Raw genomic sequence first — 16456 nt, forward strand, 5'->3', positions numbered from 1 at the left:
TACATCAGAACACAAATCCTTTTGTATAATCTGTTGCCAGAAGGCATCGAAGCTATCCCAAAAGACTTCAAGCACTGTACAGAGCATGCTGGGTAATGCGGTGTTCCATGCTCTTTACTAGATTTCTTGAATGTAGGGGCTGGGCCGTTGTTTCACTCTTTCTCGTTAGCATGTGCCTGGACTGGCTGGATGAATGAATGAAAGAAAAGTACATGTGCCCTCCCCCCTCAGTGCCTGCCACCCTAGCCTCAACCTGTTCTCACCAGAACGGTTTCTGGCCGGGTGTGGTGGCGCACGCCTTTAATCCCAGCACTCGGGAGGCAGAGATGGGAGGATCACTGAGAGTTCGAGGCCACCCTGTGACTATATAGTTAATTCCAGGTCAGCCTGGACCAGAGTGAAACCCAACCTCGGCAAAAAAGAAAAAAAAAAAGTTTCTGAACTGCAGAAAGCTTCACTTCCTGTGGCCCTTGCGGGAAAGCAGGTGCTGAATTGCTTCCTTTGCCCCTCCGCGTCTCTCTTGGCTCACTATTGCCCCTGTCAATCACAGTTCGCACTTACATTGCTCTTGGGCCTGGTGGGGTTGGTTGGGTGTCTTATGCAGCAGCCTCTGAGAGGGCGGGGAGAGAGGACAGTTCATGGCCCACGGGTGACCTCACCCTAGAAGGCCCCTGGCCGCTAAGTACCCAAAGAACACAGACCTCGCAGGAAGCAAAGCCGGGGCACGCCCAGGCAGAGGGCAGAGCTGAGCGGCCTGATGTGAGACCTCGCTCAGGAGTGCCTCGGGAGAGGCGGAACCCTGACAAGGAGCCTGGACCTACTGCTGAATTTTGGAGTTGGCTGGTGCTTAAAAAAAAAAAGTCAGTCAGCGGGGGTCAAGCGTGCAGATGTGATTTTGAGAGGATGACTCTAACATGTGGGAATCGAGCTGGAGACAAAGAAAATACAAATATGTGGGAGCCAGTAAAACCCCAGGAACTGTGACTTGGCTGGGAGTGGGGGGAGCATGGGGAAAGTCTTAGGTGGGGCTCTTGGGGGTGCAGCAGACAGAAGTCAGGAGAGCTGCGAGTTGCCCCCACGCTGACGGACTGACTGGGTGCAGAGAGCTCGTGAAAGATTAGTCGGCTAACTCTCTGCTTTGATTTTCCTATGATATCCCTGATGCAAGGGAGAAAAGCAGACGGAATGAATAGCTTCCAAAGATACAAAGAATTTAGGCCCAGGCTCCTCCCTTGAGCCTCCATCTGGGCATGGTTCTCAGCGGTATTTGCCATGCAAGCCCTTGGCAGGAGGCCGACACATCCGTGGAGCGCCCCCGGCTGGCTACATCTGCCCACTGAGCCTCTGGGCCTCTCATCGCCTGTAAAATGGGGTAAAATTTAGTGTTCAATATGGTAAGAAAAGACAGCCAAAGAGTTCCTAGCTCGAAATGAAGCATCTCTAGCACTTCTGCCAGAGCCCAGGTGACGCCGTAGAAGTGGTGAGTTAAATGTGAATGCTCTCCTCACTGCCGGCCTGACAACCTGCTCTCAGGAGGTGCGATGGAGATGCGATAGACACCGAGGACGTGCAAAACTTATCAAAGCAGAAATCCAGAAGTTTCAGAGAGCTCAAAACTAAAATAGACTTACATTGCACCCACCAAGGCTTAGGAACATTGTGGAAGGGAACCAGAATTATTGTAAGCTCCCCAGCCACAGGGTGGGAAGGAATGTCCCGAGGCATTCTCCACCCACGCTCCCTCACACACCCCATAGTGACTGACTGCTGCATTCATAACCCATGGTGAATACCAGTGAGTCCACTGAGCGGGCCCTCAGTCGAGTGGAGGTGGGGAAGAGGAGACATAAAAGGATAACGAGGGGAACAGGACCAACTTGTGATTTGTCCATGCAATAAAGTTTCTAGTTAACTAACTAAATAAATAAATAAATAAAAATAGGGCTGGGGAGATGGCTTAGCAGTTAAGGTGCTTGCCTGTGAAACCTAAGCACCCAGGTTTGATTGCCCAGTACCCACATAAGCCAGGTACACAAGGGAGCACATGTGTCTAGAGTTCATTTGCAGTGGCTAGAGGCACTGCTGCACCCATTCTCTCCCTCCCTCTCTCTCTGTCTCTCTCTCTCTCTCTCTCTCTCTCTCTCATAGATAAATAAATAAACTTAAATAAATAAATAACCTGATCATGGATATGAAGATGATTGGTGGAGTGCTGGGTACTCAAGATATTAATTACGTTTTTTTTTTTTTTTTTCAAATGATCTGGTGGCTTCTGGTTTGTTTAAAACAAAGGGGGTGCCACATCATTTTATCTCCCAGCATTGGCTTCCACCTCTTCTCTTGGTTCCTCATCTGTGAAATGAGGTCAGTGTAGTACCCACCTCATGAGGATTACATAAACTCATACCAAGTGCCTAGAAGAGAGGCTGACACACTGAGGAAGAGTGTGCTTTATTATCATTATCCCTGTGGCAGCGTTTGGCACCAAATTCTGAGCATCAGTTGGAAGACACTGCAGTGGAAAATGTGAAAATAAATCTTCAAACTTTGCAAATTCTTGCTGAGAGCCCTACCAGCTCGGATCCTGGCAGGAAGGAAAACACAGAGGGAAAAGCCAGCTGTAGTAGTCTGAGGAAAGCCTGTCAGAGATCACAAAGATGTGAGTGGGGAAGGCATCCAGCAAGGGCTGTGGTCCAGGGCTAGTATCAACAACGACTCATGGCCTGTTATCCAGGAGAGGAGCAAGAGAGGAGGTGCTACTGGAACGTAGAAACCACAGTGAGGTGCCCTCAGTAAGAGGACATAGCCAACCATGGTAACTTGGCCATGATGGAGCCGGAGGAATAAACTCCCAATAGTCATCTTCTATCTCCCATTGGTGGGATGCAGGGGGAAGCCTCAGGACAGGGGAAAGCCATTGCTACTGTCCAGACACAACTTTTTACAAGGTTGAAACACTGAAGAAGGGCAGGATAGGATAGATTGAACTCTGGCTGCTCTCATTCTCTTTCTGCTATGAATGTATGATGAAGTGAGCCAGGTTCTCCCACCATGATGAAGCTTCCCCTGCATTCTGTAAGCCTAAAATAATCTTTTCCTCCCATAAACTGCTTCGGATCAGCTGTTTGTCCCAGCAATGAGAAAGTAACTATACCATCCTCCAAGGCTTCACCTCCCAAAGGCTTCACCACCTGGGGGTCAAGTATAAGGCTTAATCACAAACACATGAGGGGCATTTTACATTCAAACCATGGTGGTAGAGTACATACTTCCATGTGCAAATGCCCAGAGTCAGAACCCAGCACCACAATCTTAATTAAATAGAGATGACTGACAAAAATGACCAGCTTATAGCAAATGTGGGCCATGTGCCTGGCATTGTGCTGGGAGGTAGGTGCCTACACTTAGTCCTGTGAGGTGGGACTATCACATGAAGACCCTAGACTAAGAGAAGTGATGGCTCCCACAAGCCACTGGCTAGTAAATATGATGAGCGCTGATTCAAGTACCAACGATGCTGTACAACGTTGTTTCTCTGCATGATCTCTCTTCTTACTAATATTGTCCAGAAGCTCTAGTCCAAAGGTTTCCATCTGCAAAGAAGGAGACAAACCTGTGAATGCCTAAGGAAAGACTTTGCCGTGAGTGGGGGTGTCCCAAGGTGTGACTGCAGCTCCATGAACTGAGCTTTGATTTCTTTTCCCCCAGAATGTGACTTTGAAGAAAATCATCTCTGTGGCTTTGTGAACCGCTGGAATCCCAACGTGAATTGGTTTGTTGGAGGAGGAACTACCCGGAACACCCACTCTCTCCTCCCACAGGATCACACCTTCAAGAATGAGCTGGGTGAGTCTTCCTCCCAGGATCAACACACCTCTGAGCACAGTTCCCGCCTGACCCTGGCTTCTATCCCCAGAAAAGAAGTGGGGAACCTGGTGGAAAAGGAGGGAAGGATAAACTGTGAGGTCCAGACAAATGTACACGTGAGCCCCATAACTAAGAAGACCACCTTAGGTAAAGTTTCACCTCATCTATGACCTTGCCTTCTATCTGTAATGCCTTGCTTCTTATCTGTTAATGGTGGCGTTCTTATTCCTAAAGGCAAGGCTAGTGTAATCCCAGGTTACTCCTTTCTGAAAACAGATTGAAGGGTGAAAAACAGTCCGTAAGAACTTCCCAAGAGACAACCATTACCTACAATGTGGTGTGGAACAGGGCCCCCTGGTGGCCAAATAGGCTAGTGCTTTGCAAGGAAAATGCAGAGGTGAGTTTATCAGCGAGGACTGGAGGAGAAAGCCTAGGAGAACCAAGGGCAAGGGCTCACTTCCTCATGGGTCACCACTACTCTCGTGTGGCTCCTGGTAGGTTTTGTAAAGCTTTAGGTCGTCCCAGTTGCAAAACAGTTTAGTCCTCAACACCAAGGATTTCTCCAAGTCAGAAGTACATTCTGATGGCTGGTGTTCCCACCAGAACAAAAGTAAGGATGTGGGTTCTGGCTGTCTATTGACTCCTGTTTGTTTATGTGGACACTGAGGCCATTCACTCAGCCTCGACGAATTGCTGATGATGACAGTATGGGCACATGCCTGAAGACGTGACAACTTTTGGTGGCTCCTCACTTTTCCCCCATTTGCTGTGGGCTTTCTTCATCCGATTATTTTTAAGCACATCTCCAACATTTCTCCCAAGATGCCCATCCTGCAGCTTCCCTTAGCTTGGGGCACTCTTCACTGTGACATCAGGGTTTTCTTTGCTCTCATTCGGTCTCCTTTGTAGCCAGAGTCTCAGAATCAGTTTTCCACAAGGGCTAGGTACGCGGAGCAAGCCAGTGGAATGTGGGCTGGGTGAGAACTGCAGAGTGGTCAGCTCAGCTCGGGCGAAGTACACCGCGCTTCCTTGTGAATGTAAATGTGAGGCTGGTTTGCCCAGCCTTCTGATTTTTTCAAAATAACCAGGAAGGAGGGGAGTTGTGTGTGTGTGTGTGTGTGTGTGTGTGTGTGAAAATTTCTCAAATTCTTAAGATTACGAATATTTTTTAAAAGATAAACATTATACAAACTGACAAAAAGTTTGCCAACTCATACTTTACAGCCTCTATGTTACAGGATTCTTTACCTTTTCCACATGTTAGAACAAAATACATTTAAGTCATATGAACATACATAAGCACATATGAACACATGAGTTTTATGAAGCTTGCCTGTTTAAGACAAACCCAGCTTTGCATCCAGCATTGTAATCATCTGATTTACATATGAGAGGGAAATTTCAGCTAAAAAACAAGTCCATAGTCTCTTCCCAGCTTCAAGGAACATATATCCATGATAGAGAAAACACTTTTTTAAAAAACCACAAATGGATGTCAAAGTCATATGTCAAGTACTGTCAGAATGGTCCTTCTCCCCAAGAAGAAAGGTGAGGGACACCCATAGATAAGAGAAACATCTTGTCTTTCATGTTCTAGAAGTTGTGATGCAGGAGTCGACTGCCTTTGAGGAGTGGGTATGATTCCGCAGGCAGAAGGAAGAGAGGGCAGGAACAGTGGCACAATGGTGTCAACTGCAGGCGGTGGAAGGAAAGATATAGGTGAGGAAGTTACTTGGGGTGGGGGAGGAATTCTAAAAGGCCTTGAATGCCAGGGAGCTGATTTCAACTTTAATTTATTGGCAATGGGAGACCACTGGAGGTCCTTGAAATGAGGACAGTGTGCGTAGGACAATCTTCAAAGTGATTATCTCAGTTTGGTGTAGCACAAAGAACCAGAGTTTAAAAAAAAAAGCCCCAGTGACTCTCTTTAGATACAACGAGGACACTCATGTGAAGTATATGGCAAGAAAATTATTTCAATTCTGACCTTTCAAAGAAAGCTTTGGCACCTGGGGATAATCTTGAACGACTGAATTTTCTTAGTGGTAGACCATACTTCAACCCTGAACACACACATCCCATCTCCACTATTGGCCATGGCAGAAGCCATCCTAGAAAAGAGGGTTCTGAGAAGAGTTAGTGACACCCAGCAGGGACAGAGTTGTGCATGAATCTGACCGAGTCTCTTAAAAGACAGTTGGATTAATTCAAAACCATAACATGTCACCATTATTTAAATGACAATCTTTGGGCTTTCAAAAAAGCCATTCAGGTTGCTTTTATTCATGTGTGGATATCGCTGGATTTGAGACTTCTTTTCTGTCATATCTCACAAATCTAGCATAAGCAGTGGGAAGGATCTTATAAATGCAGACACTTAAGTTTACATCAACCCTTGGTATCATTCTCACGGCTGCCCAAAGGTGCAAGTTTAACTGTGAGAAAGTGTATGCTAACTTTCTCAAACTACTCATCATTAGCTCCAAAGTGAAATGCATGGGGCATCTATGTCATGATCCACTGATGTCCTGCCCAGTGCTTCATTGCCACGCTCGCTGATGGTGAGAGCCAGCTGGTTGGGGAGCATAAGTGTTTCTTAGGAGAGGTAAAACCAAGGGCCCAGTACCAGGCCACCCATTTGACTGTATTACCTGTACGCAGTCCATCATGGAGAGAGCATAGCACTGCTCGTCCTTCCTCTGTGACCACAGAACATCCTATCTAAGTCAATGAAGGATGGAGGGCAAGCACAGGCTAGGTGGATGGCTTGGGCTCCAGGCTAATTACGAGAGCACTGTATTTCCTTGAGGAACCTTCAACTTCTCAGAGTCTCCATTATTTGCAAGTGAGGGATTTGCAGTCAGTGGTCTCCAAGATGCTTTTTAAATGTTGCATATCAGTCATATTCCCATGGGTTTTATTCATGCTTCTTCCCCCAGCCATCATTCTACTGAGAGCCCTCCTCAATGGGGTTATCAGTATTCACTGTGGGGTCATGAATGCCTTAGTCAGTCTCTATTGGTGGGTACAGTGCCTCAGGATACTCCTTCCCACCCTGTGGTTCTTACAATCATTCTGGCTGCTCTTTCTATATATCTGTATCTATATCTGTATCTATATCTATATCTATATACGGGCTGGAGAGATGGCTTAGCACTTAAGCCACCTCGTCTCTGTTTTCACATCCTTTCCCCTTTCCTTTGCTATTACTAAAACAAAAGCAGGGGCTGGAGAGATGGCTTAGCAGTTAAAGTGCTTGCCTGCCTGGGAAGCCTAAGTACTTAGGTTCAACTCCTCAGAACCCATGTAAGCCAGATGCACAAAGTGGCACATGCATCTGTAGTTTGTTTACGGCAGCTGGAGGTCCTGGCATGCCCCTTCTCCTCTCTTTCTCTCCCCTCCCCCACAATCTCCTCTCTCTCTCTCCTCTCTCTCTCTCTATCTCTTTCTCTCACTCCCTCTCTCAAATAAATTTAAATAAATAAAACCAGCACACATGGCTCAGTAACTATGGAGAATTAAAGCAGAAGCTGGCCCAAGGGCTGCACCTTCCAGCACTGACAGGCCAGAGGCTGAGCCCTGGGAGGAGACTTCTCCATTGATCTCTCCATCACTCCTTCATTCTCACATGTAGCGCTTATACATGGGGCTGGTACTCTTGCATACTTCAGAAATAAAAAACTAATCACTGACCTCAAGGATGTCTGGAAACCATGTTGTCCAAAACTGCTTTTCCCCAGAATATCAGTTTGGGACATTTTAGTCTATTTTCCTGAGATAAGCTTTTGTACTAGGCCAAGTTGGCTTTGAATTTGTGATCCTTTTCACTCAGCTTCTAGAGTGCTGGGAGTAAACTATCTTTACTTGAAGGAATCCAGATGACATGTGGTAGGAGCAATAGGAAAACTCTGAGCTAAAGGGAACCGGACAGAAGAATTTATTTCAGGATTTCTCGTTGCCTTTATTTTTAAAAATATACTTTTTATTTACTTGCAAGCAAAGAGAGAGAGAATGGGCACACCAGCTGCAAGCAAACTGCAGATGCATGCACTACTTTGTGGGTTCTGAGGAATCAAACCCAAGCTAGAAGGTTTTGCAAGCAAGCACCTTTAACCACTGAGGCACCTCCCTAGTCTTTAATGTAGTTCTACCTTAATGTATATTATAGCATTTCTTAAATTATATAACTATTAAAGTGCTACACAAATGTGCCTAGTGGTGTGTGGTAGAGACACAAAGTAAATGATAGAGGCCCACAGATAACATGAAAAACTGTCTCTGCTTGGCCATTGGAGGAAGGCTTTGTGGGGGAAGTAGTGGCAGAAGCAGAGGCACGAGTGTGGGTGGCTTCATGTTGGGGATATTAAAGAATGCCAGGCTGTGAGATGATGGCACACTAGCTCTGAGATCCGAGACTATGTTGCGACTGATGGTCAGCAGGGAGCTTGATTGCCTACACGTCACTTGCTTCTTCCCCACCCTCTCACTCTTATTTCTCTTCAATTTTTGGATTGACATTTTCCCCACTCATTAACTAATAGTCTTTTCATCACCACTCAGCATACATGTACACACACACACACACAGATTCACACTCCATTCCTGGACTTCTATGACGTCTTTACCCAGCTTAGAATGGGGCTTAAAAAGATGAATCCTGGGCTGGAGAGATGGCTTAGCGGTTAAGCGCTTGCCTGTGAAGCCTACGGACCCCGGTTCGAGGCTCGGTTCACCAGGTCCCATATTAGCCAGATGCACAAGGGGGAGCACTCGTCTGGAGTTCGTTTGCAGAGGCTGGAAGCCCTGGCGCGACCATTCTCTCTCTCTCTCTCCCTCTATCTGTCTTTCTTTCTGTGTCTGTTGCTCTCAAATAAATAAATAAAAAAAATTAAAAAAAAAAAAAGATGAATCCTGAAAATTCTAAATTATTTTCTCTGAAGAGTTGTGTCCATGTGATTTAAAGGTTTGCCTAGGGTTACTTAATATTTTTTTTTTTATTTGAGAGAGAGAAGCCGATAAAGAGAATGGGTGAACCAGGGCCTCCAACTGCTATAAACGAACTCCAGTAGCATGAGCCACCATGTGCATCTGACTTATGTGGGTCCTAGAGAATGAAACGTGGGTCATTAGGCTTCTCAGGCAAGCACCTTAACCACTAAGTCATCTCTCTAGCCCTGTTTGACTATTCTTGATGTTCTGCCCCAAACAATGAGCTATGATTTTTAAATAAGCACAGTGACCCTAGCTACTTGTTGAATGATAGACATAGATGATGCAATAAGATTTGTGTGGTATTTCTTTGGGATATGCTAGGAGAGGTGATCTTTCTTGATTTTTTTTTCTGCCCCATTTTTATTTTTTCTGATTCACTACATAAGGGAATGTGGTGGTATCTTATAAAATGAAATGAAACCATTCAGAAGGTAACCTGCTGACAGCTTAGCTCAATACTGTCTCCCAGACACTTAGCAAAAAGACGATAATTGCTGGCAAAATAATGAGGGAAATTCATTTCTTTGCTGAGGTTTTTCAAATCAAGCCTTCACAGGGTGCCACTCTGCAAGAAGCTGGACAAGGTTTCGAAAACCTAAAACAAGGTTAGAATGATGATGGATGACTCATCTTTCCACAACCCATGAGGCATTTTTCTCATTTCGATTTGAGCTAACTGTCATCTTAATGGCACCTATTCCTTTGCTCTCTGCATTGATCCATTTGGGCCACGGCACTAACACCTGGTAGGAACGCAGCTTTATTAATTTCCTTGTTATTGCCTCTGTGCAGGAACTGCTGCATCTCCCTCGTGCCTTTCTAGTCATTTTCACACTGTGAAGGATGAATTTCAGCCTAGTCACAACTCTGATGTCTGATCCAACCCAGATCTTCTGACTCTCCCACAGAGAGCAGCGGAGAGGAAAGGCCCTGCTGTGTCTCCTCCTGTGTCTTCACTCTTCTCTTCCCACTCACTATACCACTGCTGGATTCTTCCAGGTGGGGAGGCGTACAAAATAGGGTTGGAACACAAAGGAAGAGCTGGGGCAAAAAAGCTTTCCTTACTGGTGCTGTTTTATCCAGAAGGGATGCCCCTCCTCACACTGCATGTGGCTAAATTCCAGCCACTCCTTCCAGTGTGATCCTGCTCTCCAGTTCCCAGACCACTCTTTGGGGTACTCACCAGCCCTGTGGGAGTAGCCATGCACACAGGCAGTCCTTTTGAGAGCTTTTCTTAGATACCTTCTAAATGGCCCGCTTAGGCCAAGGAAAAAGTCAACATCTTTGCTCCATCGAATTTTAGACGCTCACTGGTTAAAAAATAGTTCTTTCCATTCCATCCCCAAAGTTCCCTGTGATCAGCTTCTTGCCTTTAGTAATAAGCAAGTAAATGGCATGCACTTGTTTCTGTACTTTACAAACTCCACCTACACTGATCAAGTTCTCTCAAGGACTCTGTGCACCTTCATGTCAAGGCCCAAGGCGACTGCAGAGCTTTCTGTACACATGGGAGGTGATGGGGTGAAATGGCAATATACCCCCGCCCCTCCATTCATTTCCCCCTTGGGTGCTTCTTAGGTTCTCTTCCTGGACAAATTAAGAAAGGTGACATGAGTTCTCCCCATAAAAGGCTAAAAGCAAATACATGGCAAGCCAACTCCATGGCAGCTCTCTTCAAATAAACCCCATCTCTAATCTCTTTGATCTATCTCTAGCCTTCTCATATATCAGGGCTGGAAGGGACAGATGTGTTGAAATTGGGAGACTTGCCTTAAATGACAGGTGTTGACACTTATCACATTGATGTCCTGACACTGCTCTTTAGAAATGGATTTTTCCAGGCACTCATTCAGTGACCTACTTCCTCCAGCTAGGCCTCACCTCTTAGTTTCTACCACCTCCCAATAATGCTGCCAAATTATGATCCTTCAATGAATTAAATTCACGAATTATGTCAGGGCCCTTTGGATCCAATCACTTTCCCAAAGTGCCACCTTTGTACAGTGCACTGGGGCCCAAAGCTTTAATCTATGAGTTCTGGAGGAACAGTTCATACCCAAGTTATAACAAATCCCACCGAACATTGATTAACATATGTCATGTCTGAAAGGTGTATAAAGACAAGCATCTAACTCTATTAGAGTGGAACACCTTTCAACCACTGAATTAAATGTTCATGATCAGAACCATGGAGTGCGAAAGTGGGCATGCTGACTCACTGTCTCTGGTGCTCTCTGCTCACCAGGGCAGTAGACCAGTGAGTATTTCCATCTGGCATATGTTTCTTTAGACCAAGTCTTACCAGGGAGACATCTTGTCCAGACAGCTAGTAAGATGGAAACACACAGCTATAGTACTAATGTGGCCAATTGGGCAGAATTACAAGAATCATTTAGGACCAGAGATTTATTAAACTTTGACTAAGCTTTGAGAGAATTCTGGTGAGCCAGGCTGTTTGAAAACAAATACTCAGAAACTGCATTTTCCTAATGCAAGAGAACAATGGTGACTATAAGAGGCACAGATTCTAGTTGACAATTTGGCTAGTACAGGTGTGTGTAGTAAGGCTGAGGGAAAGGCCTCTTCAAAAGCAAGCGCACAGGGACCACACTCAAACATGATTCAGGAGGCCTGAGCTTCTGCTGGGGTTGCCAAGAAATATGATCTTTCAGGCTAGGGAGATGGCTCAATAATTAAAGGTGCTTGCTTGCAAAGCCCGTTGACCTGGATGCACTTTCCCAGCACCCGTATAAAGCCAGATACACAAAGTAGCACACACATCAGGAGTTTATTTACAGCAACAACAGACCTTAGCATGCCCATTCTCTCTCCCTCCCTTCCTCCTTTTCTCTCTCCTCACAAATAAATAAATATATAATATTTTTAAATAATGATGATCTTTCTACTGAATTTGAAAATATTTTATCCCCTAGAAACCTCATTAGGTAACAATGGACTGACTTCCCATGGGTGTGGCAAAACAGCAGACTTCAAAGAGTGGTGATGAACATCTTGAATCTTAATCTTATGGGGAACCCATTTGCCTCTATATGGACTTTTTCACTTTTAGTTAAAGTCATTTGTTTGGTGGATTGTGTGTGTTTGTTTTGTGTTATTTTTGTTTAGACAGGGTTATGGTGGCAGCACCAACTACAAACTCTCAATCCTCCTGCCTCAGCCTCCTGGGTGCTATGATACACCGCTATGCTCAGCTTAGTTAAAGCTTTTTTTTTTTTTTTTTTTTTTTTTGTCTTTTCAAGGTAGGGTCTCACTCTAGCCCAGGCTGACCTGGAATCCACTCTGTATTCTCAGGGTGGCCTCAAACTCACAGTGATCCTCCTACCTCTGCCTCCTGAGTGCTGGGATTAAAGGCATGCGCCACCACACCCGGCTTCATTAGTTAAAGCTTTAATGCTTAAGAAATCTCTAGGCTGAGATGATTCACAATGATCCAGTTGACTACTGTCTACTTAGAACACATGTATATACTTTTATATCTAAAGTAGCTTCTAATCCTAATGATCTGACAATGCTCACCTCTCCCCAAAGATTCTAGACACTCTGGAATCCTGGGCCAATGAGGAGGATTGGCCTCATTGCATTGAGCAGGAAAATTCCCATAATGCCAGCTGCTGACATACTCTCCCAAGAACTCTAGACTACATTCTTTATTTTCTCTGGGCAAGATTATAATGGTCCCTGCTCTCACGCCACAACCAGCTGCTGCTCCTCAGAGAGCTTGCTCCAATGGCACACTCAGTTGGGCTATTGCCATTCCTCTAGTCTGGCCTCCTGGGAGCCACCTGAACAGGGTTTCTAAGTCATTCCCACCACTCCCACTGAAATGATAAGCTGGTGATGAGTTATCTTTTGTGTCCCAGGGAGAAACTTTATGATACTTGGATTTTCAGTAAAAAGTATACAAATGTGGTGACAAAGAATGATGGAGAGGAAAAGCAGGGCGACAGAATGTGGTCTAAGCTAGTAGTTTCGTGTGAGAGTTGGTGTCAGCAGTCTTGGTCCCATTCCAGGAAGCCTGTCTGACTCACTTAGGCCAGATCACGTTGTGTTTGCTGGATGCTTTGTGGATCTGAAATGTGACTGTGGTTCACTTAGCCCAGAGTCACAGGCATGAATTGTTGAGCAGGCAGTTCAACTGCAAAGGCAGTGATTAAAATATTGTCTGCACAGCAGGTAAGAAAATGTCTTTGCAGAGGAAGACTATCAGATGTCTGTCAACAGTCAAAAGATGAATTTATAATGGTGCAGTAGGTGAGAAATGTCTCAAATTCAGCACAGTTGTAGTATACTCCAAAAGTGGAGCAGATTGTTTCAAGTGGATCTGTGATGATTGTGTTTCACTGAGAACTTTCTAGAGTCTTCAAAGGCAGGTCCTCCTCACTCTGGGAAGAGTAATTTCCCTCTTCATAAATGTCATTTTTGGTCTATGATGAAGCAGACACTAAGTTAGAATTAGGTAGGAATGAGAAAAAATAGTTGTAAAGAGTAACAAAGAGAGATGGACCAAGTAGCGGGACAAGACTAACACATCCATTAGGTATAGTGGACACTGTGTCCAGGAGATAGGGTGTTTTTAAGACTCCATGACAAAGTTTTTAGTTATTTTAAAATCAAAATGAAAGCAAATCCAACAACTGTAATACCAAATCCAGCCTGAATTACTTTATCTTGATACTGTGCAGCCATAATCTAGAAGTTTTAATATTGTCGTGGAGGGATAATAAGAGCCTAGCACTCATAACAGGTATGTGGCCTGGGGTTAGACGGACGTTGAGCACATGATGCAAATCCAGGGAAAGAGGAGAAGAGTGGCCAATGATGGGGGAAGGGAGTAGCTAAAGAGCCCCTGATGGGCAGAATGGTTGGGTTCTAGTCCCCGGGGTTACTCATTCACTGGCTGAGAGTAGCCTGGAGTGCTATACCCTTAGAAAATCACTTGGACCCAGAAGTGAGGCAGCTGAGACTGATGGTCAGCCACAGTGCTTACAGAAGGATTCTTGAAGAAGAACTCTGTGGCCCACCTCTGTGGCACCCTCTGTAAGGTACCAGAGAAACAAAGTATTCAAACTCTCACTGCTCATTTCTCCTGGGTGTATGCCTTGGGATGGGATTCTGCTTTACTGATAAGACATATTCCAACAGGTCATGAGGCTCTATCTCTGACTTTGATGTTCATAAAAGCTCTTAGTGAATGGAGTCCTGCTAGACAGGCTAACTGGCCACAGCTATTCTCTGTTACTGGAGTGCTCTAGTCATGGCTGGCTAGACCCCAAGAGTGTGTTAAAGGGTTGTTTGCCTTTCTTCTGTGCCAGAGATTCTTTGTGTCCAGCTGGCTAATGTGTTTATTTGGTGCACACCAAATTCGAAAAATTTTAGTAGGAGTATGTATGTGTTATTGGTTAATATTGTAGTTATCTTTTCATTGCTGGGATAAAGCACCCAAATAGAAGCAGCTGATGGGAGGAAAAGATTTATTTTGGCTTCCAGTCTCAAGGGGGAGCTTCATGATGGCTGGGGAAAGCATGACATCAGCAGAGGCTGCACATCAGCTCCTTGCCAACAGCAGGAGGGAAGAGCAGCAAGAGAGTGAGCTGAACTCTGGAAAGCAGGAGCTAGCTGTAACTTCCCTAAGTTCACCCCCAAAACACACCTCTTCCAGCAAGGGTCTACTTCCCAAACTGCTGTCAGCTAGAGCTAAGCAATCAAAACACATGAAATTATGGGGACACCTGATTCAAACCACCACAGTTCAATTATGCTACCCCAGATTTACACATTGAGTTTCTGCCCTCCAGCACTTCAGAGCCTGACCTATTTTGAAAAGAGTGTATCTTACGGCTGGGGGCAAATAGATAAATAGCTGACAGAACAATTACAGGAAGGAAGAATATATTTGGCTTACAGTTTGAGAGGATTCAATCCATCATGGTGGGGAAGGCATGGTAGCAGATGACTCCATGTCAGGCCATGATTTTGATCCCTAGTACTGCAAAATTTTAAAAAAAAATGAATAAACAAATGTATATAAAAAGATCTACATAACTATAATCCTAGTGCTCAGAAGGCTAAGGCAGAAGGGCTGGGAGTCAGAGGTTAACCTGGGCTACATAGCAAGACCCTATCTCTACAAGTTAACACCTCAGAGGGTCCTGGATCTATAATATCACGAGGATACTAAGGGATGATGGCATTCTCACTCTAGAGAACAGGGAATTGCAGCCCAGAGAAATTCAGGAAGCTGCTCAAGGAGCCACGGCAATGGAGGGAAGTGGGGATTCAAAGTCAGTTCCCTTCAATGCAAAATCAAAGCTCTCCCCATTCTATCACACAGTTTCTGTGTTTAACCTCTTAGTAGAGGTCAGACTCTGGGTCTGCCAGGTGGCGTCACGCAGATCTGTTAACAGTGGTATCACAAATTCAGACTCCCAAATCCTAGCCCTGGCCTGTATGTCCTGATAACAGTGTACAAGTCACCATCTAGTTTGGATTAACACTCATAGCTTCAATCAAATACACAGAGATATTTTGTGTGAATTATAAACATGTCCAGGAAGGTAGGTCCATGCCCTTTTAATAACAGATGGTATTTCTAGTATGCTCTTGAAGTCTTGTTGCTCAAAGAAGGCTTAGGAAGGCACCATATCTGATGTAGTGTGTTCATCCTGTGAAAATTCAAACACATCACAGATGACACATCTCTCTGTATAATGTACTTCAATCAAAAGTAAGGAAAACAAAATGAATGCTTCTCATCTAGCATTTACAACATGCAATAAACCCATGTGCCCATCTCCTAGCTATGACTTTTGTCCGTTCAATGGCAGACTTGCTTTAATCTCTAACCCTTCCCTTCCTCTCCACCCCTCCCAATAGATATGCTGAAGAGAATCTCAGGATCCTACTGATTCATTTGCAACCCCCATCCCAGCCTGTCTTACCTTATCTTCTGTTTGTGTGATTTCCAGGCCACTATATGTATGTGGATTCAGTTTATGTCAAGCACTTCCAGGAGGTGGCACAGCTCATCTCACCAATGACCACAGCCCCCATGTCTGGCTGTTTGTCATTCTACTACCAGCTCCAGCAGGGGAATGACAATGTCTTCTCTCTTTACACTCGGGATGTGGCTGGCCTGTATGAGGAGATCTGGAAAGTGGACACTCCGGGCAGTGGTGCCTGGCACCTTGCAGAGGTCGAGTTCAGCGCTCCTTACCCCATGGAGGTAAGTGTGCCAGAGGGCCAGGTAGGTAGAGTGCAGAGATGTCTGACATACACAGGTGTGGAAGTCTGGCCACTGCCCAGCTTCACCTTTAGTCCTTTCCTGTTGCACCTCAAACATTTTTTTAAGTAGATGCACATTGAATTTATCTTTAGGTTTTATTCTTAATTGAGAAAAAACAATTGCACACATTTCTGAGTTAAAATGTGATAGTTTATATATGAAGACAATGTTTAATAGTCATGTCATACTAAATAGCATATACATTGCCTCAAATGTTTCTCATTTGCTGGTACTGACAACATACAAAATATGCTCATCTAGATATTTAATAAAATACAATATGTTATTGTTATT

The 16456-nt window shown here is 44.8% G+C and overlaps 1 protein-coding gene across 1 annotated transcript in view; it reads left to right on the forward strand.

The window, feature by feature from the left end:
- Nucleotides 1-16456, forward strand: part of Mamdc2 (MAM domain containing 2) — a 160898-nt gene that overhangs the window by 75554 nt on the left and 68888 nt on the right. The window contains exons 5-6 of the mRNA XM_004653141.2: nucleotides 3709-3846; nucleotides 15846-16102. Of these exons, the coding sequence (XP_004653198.2) occupies nucleotides 3709-3846; nucleotides 15846-16102 (395 nt within the window). The remainder of the gene's footprint in view (nucleotides 1-3708; nucleotides 3847-15845; nucleotides 16103-16456) is intronic.

Source organism: Jaculus jaculus, chromosome 1 (assembly GCF_020740685.1).
Source record: "Jaculus jaculus isolate mJacJac1 chromosome 1, mJacJac1.mat.Y.cur, whole genome shotgun sequence".
Lineage (NCBI taxonomy): Eukaryota > Metazoa > Chordata > Mammalia > Rodentia > Dipodidae > Jaculus > Jaculus jaculus.